This window comes from Rhipicephalus sanguineus, chromosome 7 (genome assembly GCF_013339695.2).
Source record: "Rhipicephalus sanguineus isolate Rsan-2018 chromosome 7, BIME_Rsan_1.4, whole genome shotgun sequence".
Classification (NCBI taxonomy): Eukaryota; Metazoa; Arthropoda; class Arachnida; order Ixodida; family Ixodidae; genus Rhipicephalus; species Rhipicephalus sanguineus.
In genome coordinates, this window is record NC_051182.1 from 77,082,957 (window position 1) to 77,101,644 (window position 18,688).

General features: G+C 46.9%; 1 protein-coding gene across 1 annotated transcript in view; it reads left to right on the top strand.

Moving 5' to 3' along the window:
• The first annotated feature begins 438 nt into the window (after positions 1-438).
• Positions 439-18,688, top strand: part of LOC125759123 (guanylate cyclase 32E-like) — a 55,848-nt gene continuing 37,598 nt past the window's right edge. Inside the window, exons 1-2 of the mRNA XM_049417423.1 lie at positions 439-469; positions 7,252-7,421. Coding sequence (XP_049273380.1) covers positions 439-469; positions 7,252-7,421 — 201 coding nt within the window. The remainder of the gene's footprint in view (positions 470-7,251; positions 7,422-18,688) is intronic.

The window sequence follows — 18,688 nt, forward strand, 5'->3', positions numbered from 1 at the left end:
ACCTCGCGAACTCGATGTCCGCTGGAGGGCAGGGTGTTAAACGCCCGAGCTGCCGCCCCGAGGTGGAACCCCTCCTGAGCTCCATCCTCGGTAACGGTCAGATTGGCCTCGGTGGTCGCATAGAAGTTGGAGGGTGTCCGGCCAAAAGCAGCAATGAGCTTGAAGCTCCACTCCGCCCAGGACTGCTGCCGCACGCCTTCGAATCTATGCCACGCCGCGGCAGCATGCCGAAGGCGGTCAATGGCCACGCACCATTTCCGTTGGTCCGTCCACGCTTGACGAGCTCCTAGAGCGTTGACGGTGGCCACCCAATGGTCGGCGTCGTCGTGGAAGCCGCGGAACTCCGGTAGTTCGCAGGCAGCCGGTGATGGTGATACGGCAGCCGAAACTCCGGAGCATGACGACGACAAGCAGCCTAGTTGGTATGAGAGCTCCGTGATGGCACTCAGGAGTTTTCTGCGGCTCTCGGGTGAGTCTCGGGTCTTGTGACGCAGCTTCAGCTAAAAGGGCATCCTTTTAACGTGGGAAGCAGCGCAATTTAGACACGGCACGAAAAAGACACGTAGAAAGACAGGACGACCGCTGCACTCGCAACTAGTTTATTTCGAAGAAAACATAGTTAATATACATACATGCAGGTGTACCACGTGTGGCCATGACTTGCATATTACAACGGTATGCTGGTCATACAGTCCTAGATCAGAAAATCCCCTGCTCAACTATTCTTCTGGGCACTCAAAAACAGTAAAAAACGGCATAGCCTACTCGTGCTTGCGCGCGGCTTTGGCCAAGTCATGTCCGGAAAAAATTAATGAAAGTTTCAGAAAACAGGTTGACAGATTGACAAGTTCTGGTTACGAGGAGCATGTTCTGCGTAGATCAGCGCAGAAGTTAGTTCGAAATGTGCGCACAGGCCTGTGTGTAACGCAGCGAAAAAAAGACAGGGATCCTGAAGAAAATAAGAAAAAATGCGTCGCGATACCCTACGCGCACAAAATAGCACACAATCTAAAGAAGGTTGGCAGCAGGTACGGCGTAAATGTCGTGTTTTTCTGCGCCAAACAAACTCGGAAAAATATGTGCCAATCTAGATAGAAAATTGTCGACAAAAAAGGATCGTTTTCAGTGCAACATTAAACATGCTTCTCCGTTTGTAGAGTGTAAGACTGCAGTAGTTTATTGTTTGCCTATGTCATGTAGAAAGATGTACATCGGTCAGACTGGCCGTTGCGTTAACACAGGCTGTCTGAACACAAGAGATCACTAACAAATAATGCGTATTCTCACATTAGACGGCATTGCTTGGATTGTGGTTGCGAGCCGCTGTTCTCTGAAACGGTAATACTTTCCAATCACAAGGATCAGCTAACCAGGAAGTGATCGAAGCTTTCCATATCACAAAAAGAAAAAATGACTGCATCAGCCAGCCATCCGTAGTTCTGAGTGATAGCGAAGTGTCGTTTTTGGAAAATCATTGAAGAAAAAAAAAACCGTTGTAATATGTAAGTCATGGCCACACGTGGTACACCTGCATGTATGTATATTAACTATGTTTTCTTCGAAATAAACTAGTTGCGAGTGCAGCGGTCGTCCTGTCTTTCTACGTGTCTTTTTCGTGCCGTGTCTAAATTGCGCTGCTTCCCACGTTAAACATGAACTATCACCAACTCGCCCAATTTTCAACTTTACTAAAAGGGCATCCATTGTGCACAATGAAGGTATAGCGGCCGGACACATCTCGGAGCACCGCGCTATCCAGTCGTTAATCTCGTCGCGGAGGTGTGCGATGGCACAGAACAGCTCTGCGGCGCTGTCGGATGAGGCGCAGAAAGCGCGAGGACTCACGTCCGCGGAGTATGCGGCGGTAGCAATACGCCCGACGGCAACTTCCACGTCCAAAGAAGCCTGAACGGCGTCCCTTGGATGCTCCCGCGTTGGGACAGTCCAGGCACGGGGTGCATGTCACGGGAAGCGTATGCGACGTTCCCAGACGACAGGAGCCCGTGCAGATTCACAAAGACGATGGTGGTAGCATGGTTCCTGGCAGGTCGTACGCTGGAAACACCACAGAGGCATGGACGCCGTCCGCGGATGATTCCATGCGTAAGCGGCAGCAGAGGTCGAGTGGTGGAGTCCATGATAGAGGAATCGTGGACGGCGTTCTTTGGATGGAGCGACCCGTGCTGCCGCCTCCAAGTTCGATTCGCGTCGTAGGCTGCGCCATTGTGATGCCGAGAAACAATACACATAGACACAACGCCTGTTCAATAGGCCGGCTGTTCTATTCTCAACCTCGTTCTTCTCTTCTTCGCGCATCCTGCTCTCGCGCCAGAGCCCCGTTGTCGTTCTTCGTCATTACAATATATATATATATATATATATATATATATAATATATATATATATATATATATATATATATTATAAGGAATGAAGAAAGAAACTACGACTTTCGTTGGTTTGGCACTGTATATTTTCACTAACGTTTCGTCTGGTCCACCACTTTGACTGTATATATATATATATATATATATATTATATATATATATATATATATATATATATGGGCCCACAGATGTCGTCGGCCCCACACAATCAGATATTACTTCCGGAACCCCTGTCTGTGGTACATACAGGAATCGCTAATCAAAGCCAGTATGCCAAATTTAAGCCCCGTAAATGGCTACGTTTACCCACAGATGCCTTCACATTTGCCCAGGATCAACGTCGTCCAGGAACGACTAGTGGCCCCACGTCTGCCCAAACACGTTCCATTGCTGGAAGGAACGCAAGAAGGAGGTGCTCGCAACGACAGCGCACTCGGCAGGCCAACGGCATTCCAACTGTGTCTGCCCCCGAAGTTCATTGGGTCCGCTAGTTGAGGCTGCTCGAACGCATCAGGGTACACGACGACGACACGCAACGCTGGTTCGTTGCAGGAGATGGCGTTCCTCGAAACGCGACGAACTTTGAAAGAACGATCTTGAGGCGTGTGCGATATACACCACAAGCCCTTCGACGTCAACATCCTCAAAGAGCGGCGGATTCGCCGCTCAAACCATACCAATAATTTAGGAAGGCTTCAATACAACGTCGGGATTAACCCACTGCTTAACACCGGGGCCGCACGCTTCAGCTTCGCTGGCTAACCGGAGTGCTGGGGCGGTGATTTTTTTTATTATTTTTACATATATTTTAATGCTGTACGTATATGTCACGGATGTCCTCGCGAAACATGTTATGAGCAAACACACGCAATCGTTGTCAATTTACTTTAGGGGCGAAGCAAGCCGTGGGTCTGTCCCTTCTAGCTCGTGCGTGACCGCCTAGTTCGATGACTCACTCGCACGTGCCGTCACGTGCACGTGAGTGACGTGCACGTGAGTCACGCACCAGGCGGCTGCAAAACGCATCAAGCGAGCTCAGCCCGAAGCTGCCGACGCGCGGTTTAAGCGAGACTTTCTAGACGTTCATTCGGCCACAGTTGTGCGACAGATTGTGGTTTTCAAACAATTTAGTCACGATTTCTTCAATCAAGAACGACAACGCTCGAGCCACTGCCACCGCCATGCTGCAGTCCGCGTTCCCCAACACCACCGTCAGCAGTGAGTACAAAGTTTATGCGAGCTGTAAAGGTTCCCTGATGGCCGGAAAGGTGCCTTTTATGAGCGTTTCCCACGGTTTCAATATCCGCCGAGACCGGATCACTTGCCTTTGCTGAACCCCGTGGAAGAACGACTGATTGCGCCTCGTCTACCGTTCATGAGTATAAGGCGGTTGACACATGGGAGCGGTCAGTACGGCATCAAGGGACAAGTGATTAACCTGCCGATAAACGTCCCCAACAAACGAACAAGAACAGAATAAAAGTTGATTTTGTATAATATACGCACAGTCTTACGTCTTTCTAATGATGTAATGGGCTAACTTTCACGGGAGAGTTACGGTTTTACTGATGATCTCCCCCTCTCGAACTTCGCCCACTTATCATCATTCATTCCGTGGATATGGCGAGATTTTTTTAATGTGCATGTTAGATATGTTGATATATCCTTTGCTACTCTGCAGACTATTACTATGGTATTTGCATGTAATAGCACTGTGGGCTAAATTTCTCATTCGGGTGTTCTTACGTCAATGAAACTTCTTTCCTTACCTCCTAACGAAACCGACTCAGGCCGAACAGCGCTTAGCTTCGCTTCCGTTTTTCCATACGTAATAAAACCGCTCATAAAGAATTCATTCACCATGCTACCTGTAGGTGAATTACCTTCTTCGCGGTCATGTAGTAATCACCAGGACATCAACTAAGTCGTCTCTTAAATGACACTCAGATAGGTGGTGTAGTTCGTTGGGCTAGTTCGTTACAAAAAGGCCACCGCTAGTCCAGTGTGTTCCTTCGCTTGTGCTACGTCTCCTTTCACGCTGTTTTTCCCATTTAAAAGTATAGGTGTTCGATCATGTCACGCCTTGATTATTTCTGTGATACATGAAGACTGTTAAGCTAAGTGCGTTCTGCAGAAGGCACGCTGAAGTGACTTTGCAAATGGTGCTGTTACGGAGCTTAGAGAAAATATTGACAGCCGTCTTTCGCATGACCGGTTAGAATATGTCCTGACCGACTATAAGCTACATGAGCTGCGCGACATGTATAGACTTGCCCGTCGCTGCGTGGGCGCTTCATGGCCTTACGAATACTAGGGAGGTCATGCTAGCTTGCGCAATGACACTATTCCCAATGGCTTGTGTCGAACAGGCGCCGCCTGCTGCATCCGTTTTGAGATTTTGTACGTGACTCGAATGAAGGCTGCCATCCTTCGCATTCACGCCTTCGCCCACTGCGACCAGCGCGCGGCACTCGCTTCACGACTGCTCGTTTATCTTCTTGCGTAATGTCCTGACTAGAACAAAATAAAAGCAGGTCTGCGGCAGCTGCATGGAGTTTCGCAAGCGGGCATACATCGGAGCCTGCTGATTTGCGCAACAGCAGCGAGTCGGCTTGCTTGCACTGTTGCAGCTCCCCTGGAGAAACGTCTTGACCCTTCCATCTCTCTCCTCTCGTACAAGTTAGGAAAGCTACTTGTGCTAAAGGTAACCATCCGAAGGTACAGATAACGCAACTTTTTTTTACCAGGAAAAGTACCTCAACGAGAGGCCATATTTAGTATGGAGTGCAGGGTGGCAAGCCGGTTATTACTACCAGGTTAAGCTCCCCGCCTTTTCCTTTTCATCTATCTGTCTACCACGGACGAGATTAAAGTATTAGCGGCAATAGCTTCTGCTAGCTTTGGCGGTCTTTTCTCACAATCATAATGATTGCATTTTAGTATAACTTTTTCTGATAAGCCGCAGTGTATGTTCAAAGGCCATTTTACTGCTAAATAAGATGCATTGTAGGCGTATAGAAAAACTGCGCGTCGTCTGCTACGGTACTTCCGGTTCGAGGCCGCTCCTTCAAGGTACCTTCTTCTGTTCAGCGTAATCGGGGAGGAGACACGTGCACTTCTGCGTCGCGTTTGTTCTTCAGTGATTGTGTTCTCACATTCTTTTGCGAGCGGATAGAAGGTATTTCACATTTTAGAGAACTAAAGCGAAATGCGGAAATGTGCAAACACGGGGAACGCTGAGAGGTGGGTCTCGAGCGCAGCATGCGACTGTAGATATACGGCTATGCTTTAAAACACGAAGTAATATTTTGCAGAAATAGTTTTATTTAGTATGTTCGAGCACAAACGTTAGCTACCTCAGAATCACACACACATGAATTATGGTGCCAAATTTCAACATACGTACGAATTCCCAAATGGATGCATGGATGGAAGGACTTTATTGTTTGTCCGGCAGATTAACGGCCCGGGCTCAGGTCTCCCATGTCGGGACGTGAAGGCCTTGCCTCTCCGCCGCTTCACGGGCCTGCTGGACTGCCCAGAGTTGCTCGGCGAGCTTGGAGCTGCGCAGAGCGGCTTCCCACCTCGCCGAGACAGCATCGGGATTAATACGTTTGGCTTTAGCCTCGCATTCCCAGAGCATATGCTTAAGCGTAGCTGTGTCTGTCTGGCAGACCTTACAGATGCTGGTGTTATAGATCTCGGGGTATATTCGGTGATATAGCAGTGGATTAGGGCAAGTGTTAGTTTGCAGCTGTCTCCAGGTAACCGCTTGAGCTCTGCATAGATTGCCACGAGGCGGAGGGTAGCATCGCCGGGCCAAGTAGAAGGTCTTGGTCAGTTCGTTGTATCCCGTAAGTCGATCCCAGTCCGCGAACTCTTCCTCGCCTGCTCCACAGAGAAGTCGGAGCTTCTCCGCATCTGGCATTCGAAGAAAAATAAACCCAACCCCCAAGATCCCAGCCATCGGCTACGCATTATGCTGGCCGGGCAAGAAATACCGGAAAAAACTAGTGTACGCATCCTGGGCATGTGGATACAGTCGAACCGTCAGAGCAGCCACACTCTCAGCACCCTTCGCACCACCACTCTACAGGTCTCGCGTATGATTGCGCGAGTGACCACATCGTCCCCACGGTATGCGAGAGGAGGATACACTAAAACTCGTACGCAGCCTCGTCGTCAGCAGAGTGACCTACAGCCTTCCTTATCAGCGTCTCACTAAAGCGGAGGTAGACCAGATAGACGCTATGTTACGACGGGGCTTACAAGGCAGCCCTTAAGCTCCCACTAGTAACCTCTAACAACAAACTTTTAAGTCTCGGCGTTCACAATACATTTGAAGAGTTACGGGAAGCGCAACTGGCCACCCAACTCTCCCGGCTCGCGCAGACTTCTACCGGCAGGGACCTACTGCGGCGCCTTGGGCATATGGGCCTCCTTCGAGATATCGCTAAACAACAGCCTATTCCATCAAACCTCCAAGCAACCTACAAGGTTGCCCCCATACCCCGTAATATGGATCCTCAACTACATCACGGCAGGCGGGAGGCCCGAGTCGAGGCTCTACGCAAACAACACTTAAATAGACGAGCGCAAGATATGTTGATGCAGCGCTCTACACTGGTAATAGCAATAAGGCTGTAGCCACGGTGGTCGACCATCGTCTTCGCGAAATCACCAGTGCATCAATCCGCTGCTCTTCCATTACGGAGGCTGAAGAAACGGCCATCGCTTTGGCCATTGCCACCGGCAACCACCAAAGGCGGTCACTAGATATCCTACGGACTCTCAAGCGGCCTGTAGAAATTTCTTGAATGGGCGAGTCGGTCAAGCGGCGATTAGCATTCTCCGTGGTGCACCAGATCCCAACGACACCCTTGACACACGAAACCCCATCATCCGGCACAGGATAATATGGACGCCTGGTCACATGGGGCTGGAGGGGAACCAGGAGGCAGACAGGGTGGCTCGAGGTACACAACAGACCGAGCACCTCATGACCTGGCCTCCGAGGAGCCTATCCCGGTCCCGTGTGAGTATGCGGCCATCCTAAATCACTACAAGGGACTCAGACGTATCTACTCCTCCCCCATAAGAAGCTCACAAAGGAGGAAGCTACCAGCTGGCGCTTAATCCAGACCGGAACGTATCCGAACTTACATTTTCTCAATAAAATGCACCCAACAGAATACCCTGCGCGCTGCCCATGGTGCTCTGAGAAACCCACATTAATACACACTACATGGACTTGCCGGGCCATCCCCGGCCTGCCCGCCATTGACCAAGCGAGTGTGGAGCGGTGGGAGGAGTTGCTGGCCAGCGATAACCTTGATGATCAGATCAGTTTGACCGACAGGGCACGCAGGGCGGCAACTGCCTGTGGCGTCCTGGACTGAGGGCAGCCAGCACTGCTAGATGGTACTTGCGGACCAAGCATCACAAACCCCTTTCTGTTAATAAATTTTTTTCCTTCCTTCATTAAGGAGCTTCGCCCCTAAAAAGCACTGAATGCTTTTCAGGTGTTTCGGAGCAACACAGCGCCAGGTTCTGTCTTGATTCAATGCGTGAAGTGCAAAGACTGGGCGCATGAAGACTACGTGGCGGCTCACGGCGTGAATTTGAAGTGCTTCTACTGCAAGATCTGAAAGAATAAAATTTTTTCACGCTGTCTCGTTTTGCCTCACATAGCGTCTCGTTTTGCCCCGCAGGTTGGGGCAAAATGAGACATGTGGTGCATTTTTTGTTTCTTTTTAAAACGATATTTTGAACAGTCGCAGCATGGCCATATTTATGTAGCACATACCTTGGACCTAAAGAAAGTTCCTGTTTGATATTTGTGGTAGCGAGTGAAATAAAAAAAATATTCACTATTTTCCACATTTTTGTCGCATTTTGCCCCGCCCTACCCTACCAATGACGAAACGCTAAAGGGTGGAAACTATTCGAATAATTTTGAGCTATAGCAACTACAGTCTGTGAAGTCTACAAATACGTATATCAACAAATGCTTTATTGATTCCACCTTGCGCGCCACTATACCCGTGTCTCTGTGGTAGAAGTGCCAACGACGCAAAGGCACACAACGCACGAAGATGCAGACAAGTGAAAATACAGTCACGTAAGTACCAGGTCCTACACTTTTAATCGGAACCTGGTTAAATGCTGGCTATATCTAGGAAACCAGACGAAAAATGGCCGGTTTCTTGGTTATTTCTAGCACTTTGAGCGGGACCTGATTAGGAGTGTAGTGTTACACCAGTTCGTGACTTTCCTGCAAAGCATTAACAGAGCATTCCGAAGTAACGTTTCGCTCGTATAAAAAACTAAATAAGAAACTACGTTAGTCTGGCACAATCCCTAGACTACATTGAGATTCTTAGCCTAACTAGTCTTAGATTCTGCAGGCGCTGAAGATGGAAATACGCAACGTATTTTCATAGACTACTTCACACTAACATATATGGGCCGCTCGCACTAACTTCGATAATTATAAAGTTTAATAAAACATCCGTACATGGTTGTCCAATTGAACATGTGTCAGTTCTTACGAACACTCATTAAAAAAAAAAAGTGAGCCCAAGCAACGTTGCTCTTGCGGATCGTCAGGGCCGTATTTACGCAAGGGAAAACGCTCTGCTTGTATGCCGTGGGGGACGTGAGGACAAACAGGCCGGGCAAATGTCACTAAGAAGGAATTAATTGGTTCTCGATTTGTGCGGGATGCCACTGCTAGAAGCGAGCAAGCTCTCATGGCTCCTCACGCATCCCAAGTCGGATATGCCTATTTGTGCAGGCTGTTTACTTCGTCAGGAACGCCAACGCGAATGCAAAGGTCAGCTAGCGCTTAGGCCTGCAAACAGGGAACTTTTACGGGAGACGTCGCAAGGCTGTCACTGACGCTCCGGCGTGACTGATACTGTGTGCTTTCGCTATTTAGAAGAAGGGGCGTGGAGGGGACGGGATGTTCGTTTGCAGACCCGCTCTTTCCGAGGAATTGTGAGCAAGTTGACCGCTGAGGATTATTGATCACTACGATTATTGCTTCCATGTAGATTATTGCTTCGACCCAGTTGATCACAAAGATTATCGCTTCCATGTTCGTATGTCCGGACTGCTCGAGTAAGCTCGGGATAGGGGCCGCGTGCAAGCAGACTTCGGCGCTTACAGGTTAAAGCCTATACACATGGTTGGAAATGGTACAATTTCTCTCCGTAGTGGACGACATTACTCATGAGAGTGTGGTTAAAAGCACAAGTAAGGCGCCACAGTCGCTCATCTCCTTTCATGCCTCGGACATCTCAAGTATACCTGTACACTTGAACATCTCATGTTCAGCAGGCATATAAAATAGGTTTACGATGAGCCACACAATCAGCCGGATATACTATGTACCATTCTTCGCAACTAGTTGTTGTTCAAGCGAAGCCATTTTGATCTCTCGAAAGGGTGCTAACTAGCCTAAGTGTGCCTGATAAACGAGCAACTCCTATGGTGAAATCAAATTTACCTTGCGTAACATACGGTACTTTCAAGGCACAGACTATCTTTTCGTGCTTTCTTCTCTCTGATAGAAAAGATGTGTTGTTTTGACGAGTTTTATTAAAATAATGCTAAAATTGACTTTTTTTGCAGTCGCTGGGCACAACGACAAGTATTATTGGACTTGCTTAAAATGAATACTTCACTATTTCCAACAACAGTCGCATAAAAGTAGAGCGTGGGTCAATTGAGTAACTTAAAATAGTTGTGGAGTCGCTTGACGCTTCGGTGTGTGTCATATGACCCACGTACGAGGGTTACCGGCAAGAGTCGTCTGATTCCCTCAGAAGTGGTAACGTAATCATTCGGATAAGAGTCCTTCCACTCTTCCTAAGAGGGTCAGGGCACTCTCCTAGAGCGCGCCGACTCTGACCCACCAAGAGAGTCACCGTGCCTCTTTAAAGAGAGTCGTAGACGCGGTAAGTAAGAACTCTCCGAAAAGAGTCACACATACTCTTTTTTTTCTTAGAGTGCATATGCATATGCATCGCATATGATATGTTGACTTTGATAGTTCAAAATGCTCATTTAAGCACGAAAAGCTTGCAGTTCAAAGTTGCATTCTTGATGCATGTGTTATGTCTCAGTTCTTAGTAGATCAAGAAGTAATCACAAATTAATTAGCTGCTGAACTAACTTGGCGTGCACTGAACCAACGTTATAATGTCGTTCTTTGGAGTAATGTGCTCTGGGTGGTCAGAAGTATACGGGAGTGTTAGCGAATTGGGTGAGTTGAAATGTACTAGTTATAGCTAGCAAAAACAAAACAAGAGACAAAAACAGTAGAAGCGACACAGGCCTGTGTAGTCTACTCTTCTTGTCTCTTGTGTTTTTTTCTACTTAGGCACTCATCGCCATACCATCATTTGCAAAGTAGACTTCCCCTTCTCGTGTAGCAGCGCGCAGCCAAAGTGGCATTGCGTTCGCTCAATATGACACAAAATTTGCCAGTGTGACCGGGGTATTAGCGCCGCTTGTAGCCAAGGCGGCGAGTGTGGAACACTTTATTTTCCAGAGGGCGTCATGTGGCACGTCATCTTTGAACGAGGCGGCAGCTGAACAATAAGCCCTCGCATGCTAGCCTATAGGGCATTAAAGGGACCCTAGATTACCCAGAGGTCGAAATTTAGTTGTGGCGTTGCAGTTGTTCACGAGTCTACAACGAACACGTAGCCGTAAGAATTTTTCGAAACGGTGCCGAAATAGCGGAGTTACGCGAGTTTGATGATACAAAAGAGGCCCTCGCTTGTTTCGCTCTTTCCTTCGCTATGCTCCGTTCATTGGCTCGTCTCTCCTCCTGGCCGAGTGCTCCTCCTCACCGTGCGAGGCGGAAGCGCGCGCGAGCGTGCGTACCTGCGTGCAGACAAACAGGTTCTTTTTGTAGATGACATGAGCAGACGATAATGTGGACGTCACGGCGGGCGCTGAGGGGCTGAGGATTGCCGAAAGTCCCGGAGAGGAGAAGACATTGTGTCTTGGAACTTGTGGGGCGCCCGTGGATCGTATCGCTGCCGCATTTGGCATTGGTGATCGTGACGGCATTCTCAACTCGATTCACACGTTTACTTGAAACGTTAAAGAATTATCGGAGTTGGTCTAGGGGAACTTTAAGGCGACAAGTTGGGTTAATTGGTTATTAGATGCGAAGCATCTTATGGCGAAGTTCAATCCGGTGGTGGTGGTGGTGTGCGGCGTGACCACTCTTACTGCGCATGCGCAAACCCTCTCCCCACACCACTTCTCCCCATTTCCCCTCTCCACTTCCCCTTCTCCTCGCCATTCCTCCTCTCCATTCCCCTCTCCACTTCCCCATTCTTCTCTCTCCCCTCTCCACTTTCCCTCTCTCCTCCCCCTCTGAAACGCGGGCTCGACATGCCGAAACGCTGCTTCGCATCGCCTCATGGTCCCCTTTAGCGAGAGATGGTGTGATTTTCTGACAACCAAACACGTAGCGAGACAACTATTTTAATTTACAACATTACTAGCGGGATCACCACTTGAATTTACGGAGTAATTATTGCACTACAGTTAAAGACAACAAATTAATATCCCCTATGTTTTACCTGGCCTAATTACCTGTTGGATTTATGTGGTTTTTGTCTAACATAGAAATCAGCCCCTCGAAAAATTCTCTTTGTTCCGTTCAGCATACAGTAGTTGTTCGGATAGTGAAAACTTCGGATTAGACTTTTTTCGTCGATCCTCTGAACTTTGGTGGTTATCGTATGCTTTCCAAAATGAGTAAAAAATACAGATCACCTAAATTGTGTCACTCGAAATAGCAGCTCAAGTGCGATGCTACTGCCAGGAGACCAACTCGCACCACACTCCTTGGGGGATAAAAACGGATGGTTCTGGAAGATGATTCTGGAATTGGGTGCAGGATAACAACTTTCATAGACACAATTTATGTCAGATTAGTTGTCTACGCGTTACTCATCAATGCAATGTCATCAGCGAAGCGCAGGTTACTGAGATACTCTCCATTAACTCTTATCCCTAATTCTTCCCAATCTAGGGCCCTGAAAACCTCCTGTAAACACGCGGTGAATAGCATTGGAGAGATCGTGTCTCTCCAATGCCGAACCATGAGAGTGAAATAACTAGAAGAATAAGGATGGGATGGGGCTCATTCGGCAAGCATTATCAAATCATGAATGGTAGTCTACCACTATCTCTCAAGAGGAAGGTATATAACAGCTGCATCTTACCGGTACTTACCTACGGAGCAGAAACCTGGAGACTTACAAAGAGGGTTCAACTTAAATTGAGGACGACGCAGCGAGCGATGGAAAGGAAAATGATAGGTGTAACCTTAAGAGACAGGAAGAGAGCAGAGTGGGTCAGGGAACAAACGGGGGTTAAGGATATCATAGTTGAAATTAGGAAGAAGAAATGGATATGGGCCGGCCACGTAGCACGTCGGCAGGATAACCGGTGGTCATTAAGGGTAACTGACTGGATTCCAAGAGAGGGCAAACGCGTGAGGGGAAGACAGAAAATTAGGTGGGTAGATGAGATTAAGAAGTTTGCAGGTATAACGTGGCAACAGAAAGCACAGGACCGGGTTGATTGGCGGAACATGGGAGAGGCCTTTGCCCTGCAGTGGGCGTAGACAGGCTGATGATGATGATGATGATGAGTTGTCTACGTGGGCAATCCTCATCTGCATTGGACCCAACTTTTTCTTCCGACGATCTGGCTGTTTCATCATGGGAAACATTTGACAATGAGACAAGCAGAGACCAGGTTCCCACTCGCTTTGAAATTACGCTCTTGCATCAGGTTCTCATTATACGGCAATGACAGTTTATTAATTATAAAATGTTTAAATCTGTTCGAAACTTAATGTTATCGGCACTGACACGTGATGAGCAACGGAGAGCTGACTCAAGTGTATCCTTCATAGGTTCTGCTTTCAGCCAGTAGAGTTTTGCGTTAGATCTCAAACCCCTCCGGCAAACTAGCTTGGTGGGTGATGCATGTACGCGGGATTATAGACGACGGAAGGCTGCATAGAAACGTCTCCAACATTATTATGCACCAAAAAATTAGATTGGCTATAAGTTGGCCATAAGAATGATTCGCATTCTTATTTGTCAAAGCTGAACAAAAGATGCCCACTGTATAGATTTATGCGCAACAAGAAATCGTTACAGTAATCAGAATACTCACGTTCCGTCGTACCATCCTTATTTTAAAAAAAAAACTCGCAGCGACAGCGGCATCTGAATCTGAAAGGCAGCTGAATTGGTAGAAAATATAGCGAAGGGACTCAAAGCATGCTTTTTTTTACATATCTGAGCACTAAGAGTTTCAAAATAACGGCATCAGAATTCGTGACGGTGACCATGACGGAACTGGCTGATATCATATTAACTCTACATCAAGCGGCTCCTAGCCGAGACCTTATTATGAATGCTATGATTAAAGGAATGTTTCAGTACTATCCCAACGAAGTTTTGAATATAGTGAACTGCTCCTTACAATACACGTGAATTCTCAGCTCTTGGAAAATTTCGAAAGTCGTGCTTTCATATAAAAAAGCAAAGTCTCGGATATCTCCTAGATAACATTAGGTTAATCTCGCTTACCTCTAGTTCAGTTCAAATCATTGAAAAGGGTATACACGCTTGACTTAGTGAGTTTATTTCTCGTGGGAATATTGTTTGTTAGAGACGAATAGGATTTAGGCAGGAATGCGCAATATGGTCGACTCATGTTGATTTAGGAAGCCGAAATCGATTAGCAAGAGTATCTAGTGTGATTTCAGCATCAATAATTTGCATGGTTGAAGAAAACGTATACTCGCCAACTAAAATAAAACAACACAATTGACGTTTCGGCACCCAGTACGGGTACCTTGTTCACAATGAACGAATGCATGGTGGTCTTTGTTATATATGCGTCGAAAGGCGCAACGCGCTTGCGTATACCTCAGGGAGTGGACCCCGTGTCCGATTTATCGTGTTAGTAGTAGATTGTATGCAAAAAGATTCGATGAGCAGGCGGGATGATAACTTTTTCTCCTTTTCGATGATGGAAGCCGATTGCCAATCAAGACAGTGTCCAGTTTTTTTTCACTATGCTCTGCCAGGGCGTTCGAAATCGTGTGCCTTTTGGCTACATCATTACGGTGCTGCTGCAATCTTCTTTTAAAGTTTCCAGTCTCGCCTATGTAGCAGTCTTCGCACGGAATTTTGTAGACGACGCCAGGTATACCTTTCCTTGTACGAGTGTATACGTTTCCTTCAACCATCATTTTTCCTCGCCAGACGAGTTTTCGTCAAACCCTAGACTTCAATAATTTACATATAGCAAAAGCCTATAACAGCGTCGAACATGGGATTTTAATTTCTAGGCTAGTGAGCTGTGATTTTCCCAACTACATAGTATCCTGGGTACAAGAGTTTCTTCTGGAAATACAGTTCTTTCGATTTCAGTAGGAGGTTACTTATTTTACACATACGCAAACAAAAGGTGTGCCGTCCTCATTCTTTCTCATCAAGTCCAGACAAATCCACTTTTCTTTTTCCTCTTTACTATCAAAATGGACGGATACTGCAGGTGATATCACGGCAATATCTACGTATTCCATAAGACTGAAATTTTAAAACGACGAGAGCAAATCGAAGCAAACACTTGTAAAGGAGAGCATAACAACCGCTTGTTGCACCGGTTGAGTAATAAAAATACAGGCATTCATACAGCAACGTTACTCATGATGTATCACCTTTACATCGCCCCATCCGTGAACTAGGTTGTGTTCTTTTTTATTTTTTCGGATGTGTTGCTTACGGGCTACGACCTCTTATACTGCTCGATAGGCAAGCTACGTCTGTGTCTGAAAATACCGAGCTGTGTTGCTAATGACGGCCTTCATTTGGAAGCTGGAATGATTCCACTTGATTCAAGAGTTAAGCAACTTACTGTACAAACTTTCCTTATTGAAGCTCTACGATGCGCCTCTCTCCAGTTCACTATCACTTTTCATCATCTATCAGTTCACTATCACTTTTCAAACCTGAGGGCTCATCACCACCGATTCTTTTTTTTTTTCAGAAAGCAGTGAGCATGTTATCGAGGGCCACAAGCAATTTTCGTCCAGCCTCTCATATCTGAACTTAAAGTTACCCTGCTCAATGTTACCTCGCCAAGGTCGGATTAGTTACAGATTACTTTCATTTTATTGCGATACCAACTGTATGGACACTCTCGGAGGGTTTTCGCCGTCGCCACCATGTTCCGTATAAAGTCCAAATCGGTAACTTCGCCCTGCGCATCGTATCTTCCATGCGCGAGTAAAAGCATGTGAACGCTGGGCATAAACGCGGCTGAAGTAGAAATGAAACGAGCCGGCCATCTCCGTCGCACGAAGGGGACATACGATAACATTGCCCTGCGTGCAAGGCCTGCCGTCGATGGCTCCTCAAATAGACAGGAAACGCCCCACCCGCCTTTCGTCTGGCGAAGGAGCATCAAGGAGCGCCGGTGGGGGAAGGGGTTAGGGTGCTGCGTCGCTTGAGCAGCAGAAATCCCTGTAAGTCCGGTCGGTCTTGACAAAATCAAGAAATTTTTTCGGGAATTGATTCGCGAGGCAATAAACTCCGATACTGAGGTCATTCGACGATTACTTGGAAAAGGGGTTCATGACCCCCTTAAAGAGCAAACAATATAAGAACTTTGAGTTGCTGCTTTCGTCTTCCCTTGGATGCTCTATCATCTCGCTGACAATCAATGTTGTTTCCTGCACAATTATTATTTTTTTTGCGGTTATTCAGGGAACGTAAGTTATCCTGTTTTACTGATGAACGAACTCACGCGGACGATTTTTACGAATTTATATTACGTTTTACCATTTCACTGTGTCCCGATTTAGGAAAGTGGACGTAGAATAGGTGTAGCGCACCACCTTTTGTCGAATGCCACAATCGATCGGACCTCAACAGATATGCATCATAGTTAATGATGCGAAAAAGGTACTATCGCGAGCTGTATGAGTGGGAACACGTGAGCGCGTGACAAATAGCGTCAAATCTAAAGAGGGGCGAATCGCGGCGGCTGCTATTGGAAACAATGTGGCAAAGGGCGCCGCGGTCTCCGTACTGCTGGCACGCCAGCCTATAAAACGGTATAGTTGAAGACATAGCACGGGCCGCTTGCGTTGATAAGGTCATGCGACATGATTTAGAGATGTTTAAAGAACACGGCGCTCGGAAGTCGGTGCGCCTTATGTGTATTAGCCACTGTCACCCACATCGCAAAAAGATGCTTAGCTAGCTTTAAAAAGAGGTGCATCTTGGACCGGCATATAAGTCGCGACCACAGAGTTCTGCAACGCGCCGCAACTGAAGAGAGCTGTTTATTTATAATAAGACACCAAATCAGCCGTTACGAAAACAAGGATGGTGCTTCATGATACAGACGAGCAACTTTCTCTCTTTAGGAGTTAGCGCTGTAGTGAATTTTAAGTCTCAAGGCAGCGCCGTCGCCCTCTTACTATAATGTGCAAAGCGCTCTCCTTTCACATACAGCATCATGTTAGGAGCATGGCGAGCGAGCGGACTTTTATGTGTAGGCCATTCCTTTGTACCAGTCATCTGCAGCGTTTTCATAGGTCGATCGAGAAGACGTCATCTCCCAACAGTGACCTAAGGACTGCTTTTGGAGAGTATAGCTGTTATAAAACGGCCATACAGTGGTCAACGAGTGACACCGACCCTGAAAAGCGCCGATGAAGCAATCCGCAAGTGCTTATCGCTTGACGCATCTATATGTGGATTCCAGGCTTGAACTGCATGGGTTCATCCACAAAGGTGCATTGGCGTCCTTACTGACGCACATTTCGCTCGTTATGCCCTAAATGGTGGATGCAAATGCGAAAACATCACTGATGTCAACGGAGAGGACACAGTCGAAACCACAGTCAGTGAACCGATGGATACTGAACAATTATGTCGAGCGCAGCATAATCCTACGTACTCGAAAATAGTAAGAGCAATAATAATTGTTGGGGTTTAACGCCACAAACACACGATATGATTATGAGGGACGCTGTAGTGGAGGGCTCCGGAAATTTCCACCACCTGGCGTTCTTTGACGTGCACTTAAATATAAGTACCCAGGCCTCTAGCCTTTCGCCTCCATCGGTATGCGGCCGCCGCGGCAGTACTCGTAAATAGTAAAATTCACAGCATGCAGTGTACGTTTCACTTCAGAAAAATAGCATTGTTCGTGAATACACTTCTTCTGTCTACCAGACTTGCTTCACATTACGTAGTGCCTTTTTTTTTCTTATTCCACGGGACTTCGTTAGAGAGCGGAAGCGAGTTGTGCGCTACAGCTAGGTAGTGCAATAACTGCAGAATTCGACGATTATACAACTTTTTCTCTGCAACTTTTTTCTGCAATTTTTAAACTTAACGCTTCTAAAATTTATGAATTCCTCACGAGTGATCATGCTATAAAAGCACAACAGCAGTAACTTGCTCCATAGTCTATACAACATCCCTCCTGCGACATGGTCCTGCAGTGCAGCTGTATACTTCTATGAATTCGCTCGATGTAGTTGAGGCATCCTGTATAGCGTCTGCGCTGCGTCATTGAAAATAAAGACATTGTGTCTGCAGTCGAAGCTGATATGATTGCACACCTTCATTAAAGGCAACCTAGTTAGGCTGTTATACCTTGCAAAGAAATAATATATTTTCTGTATGACTTCGTTATTCATATTTCGTATCTTGCACTTGGCTTATATTTTATGTTGAAGAAACCATCTCCACAGGATACAAGCGAAACGTGAACTCGACTTTCCTAAAGGGAATATCAAAAATGTCTTGCTACGTCTGTTGCGAACTCAATATGTTATTCATATCTTTGCAAGTGCACCCCCCCCCCGTATTTTTTTTCGCATACTGATCAAAAAGAGGGGGAAAAGTTTGTCGACGTGCGAAGTAAATTAGACATGAAAATAATTTATAATTAGTCGAATCCATTATTAGAACACAACAGTGAAGAAATTTTAGAACTGCAACGCTGCCGCTCTGGCAGTCTTTATCTCTTCAAAGGTTCTTAAACATTCGTAATAGAATATACTGCTCGGTGAGTGCCCTCCAAGGACCTTGGATTCAGCGAGAGCTCGCGCCGCCCGGTGGAATAATAAGGAACTACATTCTCGTTCACAGCTTTCAACATCGACCACAACGCGGCGCTTGAGGCTAGAGTTTTTTGCCATCTTTCCTCCCTGTTCAGCGCTTCACC